The sequence below is a fragment of the Lepidochelys olivacea genome (genome assembly GCF_965140295.1).
Source record: "Lepidochelys olivacea isolate rLepOli2 genome assembly, chromosome: 1".
Taxonomy (NCBI): Eukaryota; Metazoa; Chordata; order Testudines; family Cheloniidae; genus Lepidochelys; species Lepidochelys olivacea.
In genome coordinates, this window is record NC_140411.1 from 44,310,060 (window position 1) to 44,325,315 (window position 15,256).

The window sequence follows — 15,256 nt, forward strand, 5'->3', positions numbered from 1 at the left end:
CCCAGGGTTGTGAGTTCAATCCTTGAAGGGGCCATTTAGGGATCTGGGCCAAAAATTGGGGATTGGCCCTGCTTTGAGCAGGGAGTTGGACTAGATGACCTCCTGAGGTCCCTTCCAACGCTAATAGTCTATGATCTTGTTATAACTACCAATCCAGGAGGAGGAGAGCCTGCACTACCAGTTTTGCCACAGTGCTTAGTAGTTACTGCCCCAACTGTGCTATGACAGAGTTTGATCTTGCCTGTACAGACAAAACCAAATTCTGTAAAAACACAGCCTAAAGATAATCTTTGCTAGGGCTAGTGTAACCCTCACACCTCCGGGGTGTGGTGTTCTGTTCTATCTAGTGGCATAGAGACCACTTAGAGCAGTGGTGGGCAACCTGCAGCCCGCAGGCCACACACAGCCTATCAGGGTAATTTGCTGGCGGGTCACCAGACAGTTTGTTTACATTTGCACATTGTTTACATTTACATTGGTTTAGCCAGTCTGGTATTCGTCTAGCAATTGCCAATACCTGATGCTTCAATGGAAGATGAAATTCACCCACCATGAACCAAGCCAAATGTGTCAGAGATACACGTGTTGGTAAAAATTCCTCCCTGACCTTTTATAGCTTATGTCCTATAGTATACGATTTAATTACACTTACTCTGGCATAGATAAAAAGTGTATCTTAATGATGATCTTGCTCAAGGAACTGACATTTAGCAACATTTTTTAAAGATGATCTGAAAAAAATGGGTTTGTGCCTTTGTTTTGTTTCTTTAGAATGTATGAAGAAGGCCTGATAAAAAAATAATCTGTTTGTTTTCCACACTAGAAGGACAGCTCTTATAATTTTTGTTTTTCCCGGAAGATTCTATATATGAGTGGAGAACTAATAGGACTATGACATCACAAGCAGAAAGGAAGTGAAATCTAACGAACTGAAAGGAGAAGTTTTTTTTTTGGTCAGGCTGTTTACCATCCTTCATTGGTTTCTTTTTACCACTCTAGCTCAAACATCCAACCCTAATGTGGGAGAAAAATGTTCATAGTTAAAGGCTCAAACTTTAATTAAGGTGTGAGAACGTTCCTACTACAGGTCTCTGGTCCTCCAAGGAAACTCCAGCAAAAAAACAATAACAGAGAAGGTAAGTCTTGATACTACTGATCTTGCTGCAGTTTAAACAAGGAGAATATTTTAAAAAATTAGAATTACATAATAAATGACCAGAAAAAAAAAAGCACAAATCCAATTTTTCATTTTTTCCTCTGCAGACCACCTTCAAAATGATCAGTCACTAAACTGTAACTAGATACTACCATATTACATGGATTTATAGTTATCTACTGAGGCAAAGTGGTAGCAAATACTAACTAAGCTGGACTCTCTCCCCAACATGGAAACTGCAGTCAGGAGAGCAAAGCATTGTTAACAGGTACAAAATGAAGTGTTCTTTCAAAAAGATGTATTATGGTGTTCAATAAAGAAGGGAGTTAGAACTGCGCAAGAGAGCATTCTCATTGACAGCCTTAGAATTGCAATGATGAATCTTCTGACAACAGAAAATGCTCAAGTTTTCACTCACAAGGGACGTTTGTTCAAATTAGGTCTGTGGAATGCTCTAAGTCTATGGCTTGACACTACCTCACAGATGTCCTTGAGATGTTTGATATAGACTCTCTCCGTGTTCATTATTTCCTGTATAACATTGGTTCTCATCTGATCCTTGTTTTCAGCAATTTTTTGGCGATGTTTACTAGCATCTGCATGTTGCTCTTCATCTTGGATGCTACCACAATTTTCTGGTAGTTCTTCCTGATTAACTCGTAGCTGCATTCATAACAGAAAAGACAGCTAGAGTAGTGCAGCAAGGTGTTACAAAAACAAATGTTAAAAACTATTACAAACTTTATTTAATTACAATAGAGGCAGCTCATAACCGATTATTAATTATTATTATTATATAACTGGTCCTCAGTCCTAGGTTATAGAAATAGGATTCCATAATAAGGTCTATCATGTAACTCTTATTCAAGTATTTCCACTGGCTACTAATGTAAAGGTTTCAGGAATGGGCCAACTCTTTCTTTTTGGGTACCCATATGGACCTTCATCACCATAGTATCTGAAGGCCATCCTATAAGTGTTGCCTGTATTTTTTGTGAACAGAAGTGCAGATTTATTAGAGAGACCATGAGCAGTGAACACTCACTGCCAATACTCAAATAAAAATATTGTGGCATTATTTTCCATGTTAAATTAGGATGACACTGATCTGAAGTAATCAGTTACAGTCATTTCTCCCTTCCCCAATTGTCCTCCTTTCCCAAAGGATGAGGCACTCACACTGATATTTAAAGTTAAAAATACATTTTTCTGAAGTCAGATTGAACATTTTTGTACTAGAGTCCCATCAACTTCATTATTCACCTAATTCACAGAAATGGTAAAATTTACAGGAAAAATGACCATGTGGTTAAATCACTGGACTGTGATGAGGGAGATCTGGGTTTAATAGCCCCAGCTCTGCTATTAACTCTGTATGTGCTCTTGGACAAATCACTTAAGAATAATATTTTCAAGAGTGCCTGAAGTTCACATTTTTAAAGGTATTTAGGTGTTGCTTTATTCAACATTGCAATGCCTAAATACCTTTAAAAATCTGGGCCTAAGTGACTCAGGCATTTTTGAAAATTTTACCTTTAATCTCTCTGCCTCAGTTTCTTATCTGTAAAATGGGAACAACAATGCTGCCTTTCACCCACTCTTTCTTCAGCATGCCTGCTTAGATGGTAAACTCTTTATGGTGGGTCTGTCTCTTACAATTTGCTTGTACAGTGCCTAGCACTGTGGGGCCCCAATTTCAGTTGTGGCATCTAGAAGATGCTGTAATATAATTAATGATACAATACAGCAATAGCTATCCCTCAGCAGCTGTACTGTCATGAGACTCTTGGCTGAACTGCGAATAAGGTATTCACATTATGGACAGAACTGCCACAATTGATGAAGCTGACAGGTCTGGCATTATTTTACCACCAAAATCCCTGAAATATCAGAAGAGAATGCTGAGTAGAACACATGTTCCCATCTCCATCCCCAAAACTGTTGTGCTCTTTCTGTACATATTGACCACTCTTGAGTGGTATTAGTGTTGGTTCCTTTACATCCATGGGACATAGTCCAAATAATAATGATGAGCTGGTTCTCTGTCCTCATTTCTATTTGGATTTTTACAGGGTTACCCAGGAGTAAGTGACGGTAAAATGTGGCCAAGTAAATTATGCTGAAGCAAGAATAGCAACTTTTAACAAAATAAAACAAGCCATTGTTATACTGACATGTTACCAGGAGCCTGATGTAAAGCTGCAATAATGCAGTGGTGAATCAGGCCCTCGTTGTAGAAAAGGAACAGACATAGGTTACTAACCCTGACAAAGCTAGCTGGAAACCAGGCTTCCTTGTCTTCATTTCTTCCCCACCACCAGTCTTTGTTGGAAGCTTCAAGGACTCGGATGACATCCCCAGCTTTAAAACCTAGCTCTTGATCATCCATAGTCACATGGTCCCACAGTGCCTCTGCATAGACCATGCTGCCATCACTTATCAGCTGAAATGTGGGGGGGAAAGAGTTGGTGAAGGACAAAAGCTCAGCAAAGACCAATCCGTAGACTGCTAGAAAACTAAACAAGCATAATTAAACAAAAAGGAGATAAATAAGTCTGTTTCAGGATGAGCCGAGTATTTTGAGAAATGTGTCCTTGTATAATTATCTGTCTGAGAAATTGAATAATGCAGCAAAAAGGTCTGGATCTCAGACTCCCAAGTTTGAGTACGGTTATATAAAACGCATGCAACATCATCACCAAAAGGTTAGACATACTAGAATGTATCCTCCACTTACCTCATTAATTGCTAGCTGTTCCCCTCCAGGCTGCAGGTATCTAGGGCTGGGTTGGCAGAGCTCCTCATAACTGTAATCCTCCTCACTACCATTGTCATCAACTAAGGCAGAAGATTCAGTTCCACCATCTGTAACAACTAAAACAAAAGTGACAGGCTTGAAACAGAGTAATTTGGTTTAATCAAAGTCTTCTCAGAAAAGCAAACATACAAAAACAATTTAATAAAAAATGTGAACATAAAGCTGCCAATAGGCTAAGGCAAAACCCCTTAGAAAGTGCCTTTGCTCTTGAAAATATAACAACGCGTTTACTTAGGGAGTGATTTTCTCTCATTTACACAACCATACAAATCAGGAATAACTCCACTGAAGCAAACAGCTACACAAAAGTAAACCTGGATGTAAACCATTAAACTTTTTGGGCCTGTGTCACAGGTAGGTAGTTTCCTGCAGGGGTCCCTGATTCAGGGGAAAGAATTTAGGTCCAGATTTTAAAAGGTATGTAGGTGTTGTTGAGCTCAGGAGTCCAATGCCTAACTGATTTAGGAGCTTACGTTAATTTTCAAAAGGGGTTTGGCACTTAGGAGCCTCAATCCCATTGACTGTCAAAAACAATTTAGGCTCATAAGTGCCTAAGTCTCTTTTGAAAATGATACTTAGGCATTCCAATTCTAAGCACAGCAATGCCTAAATACATTTAAAAATCTGGGCCCTAGTCTTTATATGACTCTTAGGCAGGTGGGCAGTGGGCATTGTAGGTCAGGTTAGTCTCCCCAACTGAGGCTGAGGCCCCACCCTTACTCCACCCTGAAGCCCCACCCTTGCTCCCCCATTCCCCTGAAGCTAGAAGGGGTTCAGTTTGGGCTGGCAGCCTGGAGCTTGGGGCTCGGTGGCCTGAGGAAGCCCGGCCGACCATCAGTCCAGGGGTCAGGCCAGTGCTAGTGTTACCAACTTCCTAATTGCAGAAAATCGAACACCCTTGCCCTGACCCTTACCCTGCCCTGAAGCCATGCCCCTGCACCACCCCTTCTCTGAGGCCCCGCCCCTGCTCACTCCTTCTTCCCTCCCTCCATTGCTCACTCTCTCCCACCCTTGCTCATTCGCTTATTTTCACCAGGCTGGGGCAGGGGGTTGGAGTATGGGAGGGGTGAGGGCTCTGGCTGGTGGTGTGGACTCTAGGGTGGGGCTGGGGCCAAGGGATTCAGAGTGTGGGAGGGGGCTCCGGGCTGGGGAGTGGGGTGCAGAGGGGATGTGAGGGCTCTGGCTGGGGGTGTGGACTCTAGGGTGGGGCCAGGGATGAGAGGTTTGGGGTGCAGGAGAGGGCTCAGGGCTGGGGCAGGATGTTGGGGCGTGGGAAGGGACTGGGGCATGCGCTCCGGGTAGCGCTTACGTCAGCTGGATTCTGGAAGCAGCCAGGATGTCCCCCGGCTCCTAGGTGAAGGAGCTGCCATGGGGTTCTGCACGCTGCCCACGCCTGCAGGTGCTGCTCCCTGCAACTCCCATTGGCTGCAGTTCCCAGCCAATGGGAGCTTCAGAGCCGGCACTCGGGGCAGGAGCAGCACGCAGAGCCCCGTGGCTGCCCCTTCACCTAGGAGCCAGAGGGACATGCTGACTGCTTCTGGGAGCCACGTGGAGCTGGGTAGGGAGCCTGCCAGTCCTGCAGCACTGGCAGCGCTGCCAACCACACTTAACAGTCCGGTCAGTGGTGCTGACCGGAGCCACAAAGGTCCCTTTTTGACCCGGTGTGCCGGTCGAAAAGTGGACGCCTGGCAACACTAGCCCGTGCTCGGACTGGCCTGGGGATTGGGCCAGTAGTTGGGCCGGCTGGTGTCCCGGGGGTCAGGCTGGTGCTTGGGCTGCCCAGCAGCTGCAGGGGCGGGCGGGGCGGGGCTTCCTTGGCTGTAGTGAGGGGAGGGGAGGGCTCAGGGCTCCAGGGATGGAAGGGGCAGGGTAGCTTCCCCGAAGTGGGGATTCACACGCTGCCCTTGCAGATGGCCTGCAGTGTAATCCTGCACGGAGTAGGCTAGGAAAGAGAAAGAAGCAGCGAGTAGAACTAGGTGGGAAATGGTTTTCCTATCCCATTAAAATTTTCAAGATTCAAAAAATATGTCCCCATTCTGCAGTGGGATGAAATCAAGCGATTTTGAATTTTATTTTATTTTTTGGTGAAAAAACGCAGAAGTGATGGGGAGATTAGGGCACTCGTGTGGAACCTGGGAGAGTCAGGTTTTAGTCCCTGCTCTGCCAGATTTGGAAAAGCGATTTAAATCTGCGCCTCCCACATCCCAGGTGAGTGATCTAACCAGGAAGGTATTGGCTATTCTAGGTTGGATGTCTCCCTCTCTAATTCTTGTTTTGACCAGAAATTCCATCTTGGAGCTGAAAAACCTCCCCAGCAAAACTTTTGTCAAAAATTATACATTTCCACAAAAAGCAATGTTTTGACAAATCAGCATTTTTTGACAAAAAGCCAGTCAGCCAAAAAATTCCCAACCACCTCTACCAGAGAGGCTTGCCTTGCTTTCCGGATCCCACGCAGATGGGCTGTGGGCAGTGGGCATAATATGTGTAACCCATAGGTTTTCATGACAGTATAGATAGCCCTGTCTATATTAGTGCTTACACTTGCATCCTTGCAAGCATTTCCTGTTATATGGATACTAATTTTTCAAGGGTAATCAAGGCCATAGGATGCAAAGGTCAGTGAAAACATTTACCTTGTGGCTTTCTTTCTTTAGAAGGACACAATTTTGCCCTCAGTCTTGATGTAAAACAATAAGTTATTCTACCCACCCCAGAACATTTTAAAATATACATTCATATTAATGTTTCATAGAACTAATCCAGGAGACTGCAAAATTCCTATTAAAAAGTTGAGATCTCCTAGCCATAGGGTTACAAATCTGAAAACGAATAGAAATATATATTTTAAAAGTTGTCTCATTTAAAACTCACTGACATTGCTTTCCTGAAAATCTGTAAATAAATAATATATAAAAATCAGCTTCTAGCCTCAAATCTGAAGTGGTAAACTTCATCCTGGATCTCATTTTTACAGCCGCATTGTAATGTCAGTATTGACAACTGGTTTGTTGCAGCAAAGATAGTAGACATAAATACTCTAAAACATTTAACTAAAGATGAAAAAGGAGAGTAATTTTGGACTGGTAACTGCTTGTTATTCCTTACCAGTCAAGAAGCTTCCATTGCCTTGGTAGCTAGATTAAAAACAAAACACAAAAAACAAACAACAACAAAACCAATCACTTACTCTCTGTATCCATTCCTCTAATGTTTACTGGCAGGAGTAAATATTTTACAGATAGGGATGGGTATCCCTGTAGCTCTAATGGATTGCAAAAACTTAAGACAATGTGGGCCTGATTCTGATCTCTATCCAGCTTTCCATTGGTGTAACTCTGTTGATTGCAGTGGAGTTTACATTTTTTACAACAACAAGAGTGTGATCAGAATCAAGCCCAGTGACACTAACACTTGATAATTTTAAATCAGAAACAATACAGAGAATAAAAAGAGTGCACCTTCTACTCACACATACCCATCTGAAGGCTCTCCAGACTCCAAAATCGTGCCATTCCCCCACTGGCTACCATGCTGTTGTCAAAAACAACAGACAGAGTAGGGGCTTGGCCTTTAATAGGTGAAGTTTAGTCCTAAAAGATTCACAGAGAACCAGAAAGGCTTAGAGCCTTTGAGCTACTGAAAATTCAGAAACAGCTTATTCATTGCTTTGAGCTTCTGTATGTGCATATCAGGCCGGAGCCTACTCAGAAACTGACAGCTCACTCACTGTTCCGTATAGCTGTGGGTTTAGTGGATCAGTGACATCATGGGGTACCCTTAGGGAGGAAATTACAGAAAAGAAACAAAACCTGTATATACAGTGTTCATTGATAATGTACTTACAGTCTACTGCACTGTAGCTAATGACACTGCAACAAAGAATGTTTTTCAGTCTTGTCAGTGCCAGAGAGTGTATTTGCTACTTTTCATTAAAGCAGCTAAATGTGAATTAGAGTTTCAATCTAAATTCAAAGATATATCTCTTTTACTCCATGTCACAGGAAAAGGCTATTGCGGGTTGCAATTTCTTCTAGCCATATGCAAAAATATGTCTTCCAATACTGTTTTGCATAACATTGTGTATTTATATTATTCCAAAATGTAGGTATAACTATACACCCAAAGGTATTTTTCACACAGTTATTAAATGCTGCTGTTACTTCACAACTAAACTGTGGTATATTTGTTTGGTTACAAGCGACTATCACTACATTATAACCCAAATTCTAAACAGCAGTCAATTGCTCTGAGGGGTGATGGGGCAGGGGAGGCATTCTCCCACTCAGGCCGCAGCCTCAGTGTAACTCTACCACAGGCGGTAGAGAGGGAAGGACACAAATAGCCACTTAGCCCTGGCTTCAGTCATTCCATAGCCCACTTCAGCAGTGACCCCACTAACCCTCTCATGTCAGAGCACAGGGGACCCTATGGAGATTAGCATCCATCACCCCAGCATCATGCACCCGTTTGCATAGGGGAATTGAATTGGTTCTAGAGGCAAGGGCAGGATTTGCCCCTACAGTCAAATTATGTCTCTTCAACAACCTGCATTTGTACTAATTTTTTGAAAACTGGTATAAAAAGAAAATCCTGAAATAATTTTAAAAGAAGTCATGGTGCTATATGTCTGTGGACAGGACTCACACTTACTGATTCTCTATACGGAAACAACATTGTTTAGCTATGCCAGTCCTTTTACTAGGGGCTAGTTTCTCTAGTAATATGCTCAGAAAACCACCAAGGGACTTTGCATACAGCATATCACAACACCCACAGAAATCACATGGTTTCCTATTGTATCATCTCAGGGAGAGAATGAAATGCCAAACTTATAACACAATATTAATGACGTTTGTTTACTAAAATCAAGGACCTGCTGCATTTTGGAGGTGACCAGTGGACATGAAAAATACAGCTCTCCCTTCTGAATCATTGAACTGCACCATAATTCCCTACTGAAAATAGACTTGCTGAATAATCACAGTTACAATAAGCGACAGTATATTACGAAAAGCACATATACAGCACAGTTGCAAGGTGTCTTGCAATACAAATCAGTAAAAACTAAAAAATAAGTCATCCATAGACTTTGCTTAAGTCATAAAAGGCCCCCAACCCTGGGATATCCATCAACGACTGAAGAATTCACACTGAACAAGTGCTGTCCAGACAAAAACCTAAAACTATAACATAAAACAGATTCACCCCTTTGAATTATTCTATCACGCCTCTGAGAATGTGACTAGGCAGATGAAAAAGGAATAGCATAAAATATGGACAAGAAAATTAAGTTAAGATGGTTAGATCTCACTACATTGAAAACTCCTTTCAGTGGCGATTCAAGGGACCAACAAAAATCTGTTTGTTAATTATGATAGCTGTCCAATATCACCTGGCCTTGGCCTGTGTGAAGCCAATAGCGAACTCTCATTGATTTCAATAGGACCAGCATTTGCCCCAAGAAGTTCTGTGTGTCCTTGTGATCCCAGCCCCACGCTAAGCAAGACAAAATATCACGTGCGTTATTGTGGGCCAGTTGCTTGTTGCACAAGAGGATTGGGGGAAGAGAGAAGGAAGGGAATGAGGAAGCACAAATAACTGAGGACACAATCAGATATGTAGAAATCTAAATGACATCAACTGCATCCATAAATAAATGCACACACAGAAAGAGAGGCCCAAATGAGCCATTCCTCACAATAAGAACACAACTCTGCACCAGCACCTCAGCACGGCTTGCAGGGTTCTAGGCCATGTATATGAACATGTTGAACATAGGTCCAGCCACATTCCACCTCTTTTCAAGTTGTAACAACTGTACAGTTTACACAGTTCCTTCTTTCCTAGGAAGAAAGAAGAAACATCAATACTGCTCAGGAAGTTGTTGCTTCAATATAAAAATGAAAACCTAATCTCAGGCTTTGGGCCTTAGAATAAGGTTTTTCCAGGGTAGGATTTCTCATGTCCTCAGGTCTGCTTCAAAGTCTCACGACTGGTGGCCATATTGTGGCTGTGGGCACTGAAGGTGCCACAGCCATAAGAGTGACGTTGAATAGAATAGAGAAGAAAAGAGAGTCCTTTCCACTCACACCATGCAAGAGGACAATTTGAGAGTCCTCCTGTTATCTTGCTTCACTTAAAATATGGGACATATCCTTCTAGCCCATTCTTTTTTTTAATCCAATGACTTCTTTAGGGCCAGTTTTTCAATATCCTACTGTAGGCAGGCATGGATGGTCCACTTATGTTGATGCCCCATCTGCTGTTGCCTCCAGTTCTTTTGCTGGTATACTTTACATTCTAAGGTGAAGAAGTAGAAAGCACTCACTAAAATTTCTCATGTCGCTGTGAGGAAAATTCTTGTCAGAGCCCATTAAAAAACACTACAAGTGCAGAAAGTCGATAATACCAGAGTGACAATCTGACCTAACAATGCACACGCTGGTAGGAGTCTGACAACTCTACCTGGGATCACATATAGTACAGGTGGCTGTCATGATGAAGCTACCCAACACAAGCTTGCCAATGAATCGAAATCCTGACTTGCAATCATTCCTGCTATTCCAGGCTTTTGACTGGACCCTGATGAACTGGACAAAATTTTGTGTTAGTTTAACAAATTAGGCAAGCAATCCACTGAGTCTCAGCTCAGACCACCAACTGCAATTCACTAATGACCTTAGTTAATCTGAAACCACAATTTCTGGGTGAAAAGCATTAACACTCTGTGACTTTTTATGGAACATATAGGAAATCCCCACACTGGAGCAGACAAGTCGTCTATACAATCTAACATCTAGTCTCTGAAGCCATAAAATCACTCTTTGTGCACCAGAACAGCGCTGCAAAATTATTCTCAAGGGAAGCTTCCTTCCAACCAGGATGGATAAAAATTTTTTTTTTTATTTAAATCAGATTTATTTGATAAAATGCTTTTTTAAAAGATAGTTTTAATTAAGATACATTATAACTCAAAGATATCTCATCATGGAGTAGGGATTATAAATTCTAATTCTATAGTATGAGACAATATATTCATGTAACGTTTAAGAAAAGTTTTGTAAATGAGTTCCAATAGTTCATGGATTAGGGACCCAATCTTACGGGGTTCCAGGGGCTTCTGTATAGATTATTTAGGTTAATCTTTCTATCTACTGTGACAGGGTCGGGCAGATGGCTACAAGAGAGTAATAACAGGCAGATATATTAGCCCCAGGTTAAGTAGGTCCCTTTTCCCTGGGTAAGATAACAGGGAACGTTCCAGAACAATCAGGAACCTTCTGGAGACAATTAAGATATACAGGCTGATTAGAACACCTGCAGCCAATCAAGAAGCTGCTAGAATCAATTAAGGCAGGCTAATCAGGGCACCTGGGTTTAAAAAGGAGCTCACTTCAGTTTGTGGTGCGCATGTAAGGAGCTGGGAGCAAGAGGCGCTAGGAGCTGAGAGTGAGAACGCATACTGTTGGAGGACTGAGGAGTACAAGCATTATCAGACACCAGGAGGAAGGTCCTATGGTGAGGATAAAGAAGGTGTTGAGAGGAGGCCATGGGGAAGTAGCCCAGGGAGTTGTAGCTGTCGCACAGCTGTTCCAGGAGGCACTCTAGACAGCTGCATTCCACAGGGCCCTGGGCTGGAACCTGGAGTAGAGGGCGGGCCCGGGTTCCCCCAAAACTTCCCAACTCCTGGTCGGACAGAGGAGGAGTTGACCTGGACTGTAGGTTCAGAAAAACGGCCAAGCTGAGGGCTGCCGTGAAGCTCCAAGGCGAGCAACTCCACCAATAAGCGCAAGAGCCACCAAGGTAGAGGAGGAACTTTGTCACACTACCCAATGGGACTCAGTGCTCAGTCTAGACGATACCATCAGAGATACTTAGTTTTGCAGTTCTCAAATGGTGGATTTGTCTCTCCAGAGGAAACATGCTTGTTAACAGCAAAAATGTTTTAAATAAATATATAGAGCTGAGAAATAACAGACCTCAACCCTATTGTCCCTCTGCAAATTTGTGTACACAGAGTCAATCCCTTACCTCTCTCTAAAAGTGCAAAATTTCAAAAAGTTCAATGAATATAAGATTGTTGGGTGCGGAATAGATCAGGACAATGAGAAGAAGTCTGGAGATAAATGTGATAAGGGAGGGACAGGCAGTAGAAAAAAAGTGGAACTGTTTGAGCAGCATATTCCAGAAGTCTTGAGGTCTTTCTGAGTGTAGCCTTCATTGATTTGAGGTCTACCATACCATTCTCTCACTAGAAAAGAAAACCTATAATGGCAGCAGGCCGTAAAAGAGACCTAGTTTGGGAATATTTTAATGAAGTTTCTCTACCTATGGGTAAGACAGGCATGCATGCAAAATGCAAGCAGTGCAACAAAGAAATGCAAGGCCTGGTTGCCCGAATGAAACAACATCATGAGAAGTGTTCCTTCTCAGGAGGAAGCTGCGTTGATGTTGGGCTGGGGCCGAGGGGTTGGATAATGGGGCCATAGGGGAAAGGGGAACAGGGGTCGATTCAGACGGGCAGGGGCAGCGCGGCGGGGCTCAGCCAGGCTGCAGCGATCCGGGGGGCGGCTCATGGCTAGAAGTTCATGCCCCAGCCCGGGTGCCTGCAGCTGGAGGGAGTGGGTCTGTGCTGCAGCTCCGGCTCTGCAACTCCTGCGCCCTGGCCAGGGGCTGCTGCGCACTCCGCTGACCCTCTGCCCCTACTAACAAAAATTATTTAGTTTGCAAGTTTACAAACATTTTTATCCTGAAAGAATAAAAATATCTTTCCTAGTAAAATTTCAAAAAACATTATTTCTTTGTACACTCTAATCCCTCTACCACAATATAACGCGGTTTCACCTGTAACGTGGTAAGATTTTTTGGCTCCTGAGGACCATGTTATATCGGGGTAGAGGTGTAGGTTTCATCTAACCAAATTCCACTCAAATGTTCAGTCTATGGCCTCAGCAATTTAAGAGAAGGGAAAATATCAGAATATGTAAAAAAATTTGCAAATTAAACATGTGACCTTCCATTATTCACTGGAACTACTTAAAAAACTCTCTGCAACCACTACCTGACCATTTCCCAATATTTGTGGTATTGTCCTGACAGAACCTTATTTTCCTTTACTTTCCATCTTTTTCCTGCACAGTAGCCCACCCCACCATGAAACTCTGATTGGCTGGGGGTGAGGAAGAGTTGTCATTTAAATCCTCTTGTGTCCAGCTAGCATTAACTGTAACTCCAAATCGAACAAGAGTCAAGTCTGTTGGGAAATTCTGAATATTGAATCTAAATTCCCACCAAACATTCTCCTGCTGCCCCTAACAAGAACATCAACTCTACTTGCATATCAGAGACCCAAAAAACAGCTTTAGTGGGTGTACACTATGCCCAGGCGTGAAAGTGAGCTGGTATGGGCCGGTACTTCTTATGTACCCGTAAGAAGTTGGTACTGGCCCGTACACAGCCCACATTAAAGCACTGCCACAGCCCCTTCTCCCCCCACCCCTTAGGGACCCTACTAGCAGGGCCACCAAGGGTGGAGGCAAAAGGGGCAACGATGTTAAAGCACTGCAGCAGTGCTTTAACGTCAGTCCCCCGCACACACACACGCTGCCCCCGGGGCTGGCGATTTAAAAGGGCCCGGGGCTCCTGGCTGCCACCGCTACTGCAGCAGCGTCCAGAGCCCCAGGTCCTTTTCAATCACCACTGGAGCCCCAGGCGGTGCGGGCCGGGCAACGCAGATGGGCTGGCTGAGGGAGGCTGACCCTCCCCAGCCCCACCCTTTCTGGCCTAGGCTGGCCCCCGTACCAGTAAGAATTTCTTATTACTTTCACCCCTAACTATGCCTATAATTTTACATTAGGTAACATAAGATAAAACTTTCCTGTAACTAAGGGTACGTCTACAGTACGAAATTATTTTGAAATTATTCAACTGAATTTTCGGAAGCGATTTTAAACATTCGGTCTTGTGTGTCCCCACTAAAGTGCGTGAATTTGGCAGAGTGTGTCCACAGTACCGAGGCTAGCATTGAATGTCGGAGTGGTGCACTGTGGGTAGCTATCCCACAGTTCCCTCAGTCCCCGCCGCCCACTGGAATTCTGGGGTAAGCTCCCAGTGCATGATGGGGCAAAAACATTCTCGCGAGTGTTTCTGGGTGTGTGTCATCAGTTGCTCCTCCCGCCATGAAAGCTACGGCAGACAATCGTTTCACGCCTTTTTGGCGTGCAGACGCCATACTGCTTTCAGCAGACGGTGTAGTATGGTGCACTGCTTCTCTCCTGGTACTATGAATCCACATTTCCTCTCATCTTTCTATGTAATTTCCATAAGTATCTACTCTCTCTCTCCTTCATTGACCGCTTCCGCTGCCAACTCTGCTCGGCCATCGTGAACCGAGCAGCACAGCTTCCGCCGCCAACTCTGCTCTCCCGCTCTTGCCACGCTACCGAGCTTCTCCACGTTGTCTGTCCTGGGCTCCTGCCTCCGTGAAAGCTACAGAAGACAACCATTTCCCGCCTTTTTTCGGCTATCGTGAACTGAACAGCACCTCTTCTGCTGCACTCTGCTCTCCTACGTTTCGCGCCCTTTTTCCAGGATTACCCGTGCAGGCACCATAGCGCAGCAAGCATGGAGCCCGCTCAGATCTCTGCTGCAGTTTTGACCATTGTAAATACCTCGCACATTATCCAGCAGTATGTGCAGTACCTGCAAAACCGGGCGAGAAAGCGACGACAGCGCGATTACGATAGTGACGAGGACATGGACACAGACGATTGGGATGTGGCGACTGGGAGATCATGGTGGCATTGGGCCAGGTTCATGCCGTGGAAAACTGATTCTGGGCCTGGGAAACAAGCACAGACTGGTGGGACCGCATAGTGTTGCAGGTATGGGATGATTCCCAGTGGCTGCGAAACTTTCATGTGCGTAGGGCCACTTTCATGAAACTTTGTGACTTGCTGTCCCCTGCCCTGACGTGCAAAGACACCAAAATGAGAGCAGCCCTCACAGTTGAGAAGCGAGTGGCAATAGCCCTGTGGAAGCTTGCAACGCCCAACAGCTACCGGTCAGTCGGGAATCAGTTTGGAGTGGGCAAAACTACTGTGGGGACTGCTGTGCTGCAAGTAGCCAATGAAATCATTGACCAGCTGCTATCAAGGGTAGTGACTTTGGGAAATGTACAGACCATTGTGGATGGCTTTAATGCGCTGGGGTTCCTTAACTGCGGCAGGGCAATAGACGGAACACATATCCCTATCTTGGCCCCGGAACACCAGGGCGGC

At 44.1% G+C, this 15,256-nt stretch overlaps 1 protein-coding gene across 7 annotated transcripts in view; it reads right to left on the bottom strand.

Annotated features, from left to right (window-relative positions):
* Window positions 1-15,256, bottom strand: part of SPATA13 (spermatogenesis associated 13) — a 328,609-nt gene that overhangs the window by 30,192 nt on the left and 283,161 nt on the right. For all 7 annotated transcript variants that reach the window (XM_084650283.1, XM_084650285.1, XM_084650282.1 and 4 more), the window contains 3 exons: window positions 3,894-4,030; window positions 3,420-3,599; window positions 1,634-1,819 (listed from right to left, as the gene is read on the bottom strand). In XM_084650283.1, coding sequence (XP_084506409.1) covers window positions 1,634-1,819; window positions 3,420-3,599; window positions 3,894-4,030 — 503 coding nt within the window. The remainder of the gene's footprint in view (window positions 1-1,633; window positions 1,820-3,419; window positions 3,600-3,893; window positions 4,031-15,256) is intronic.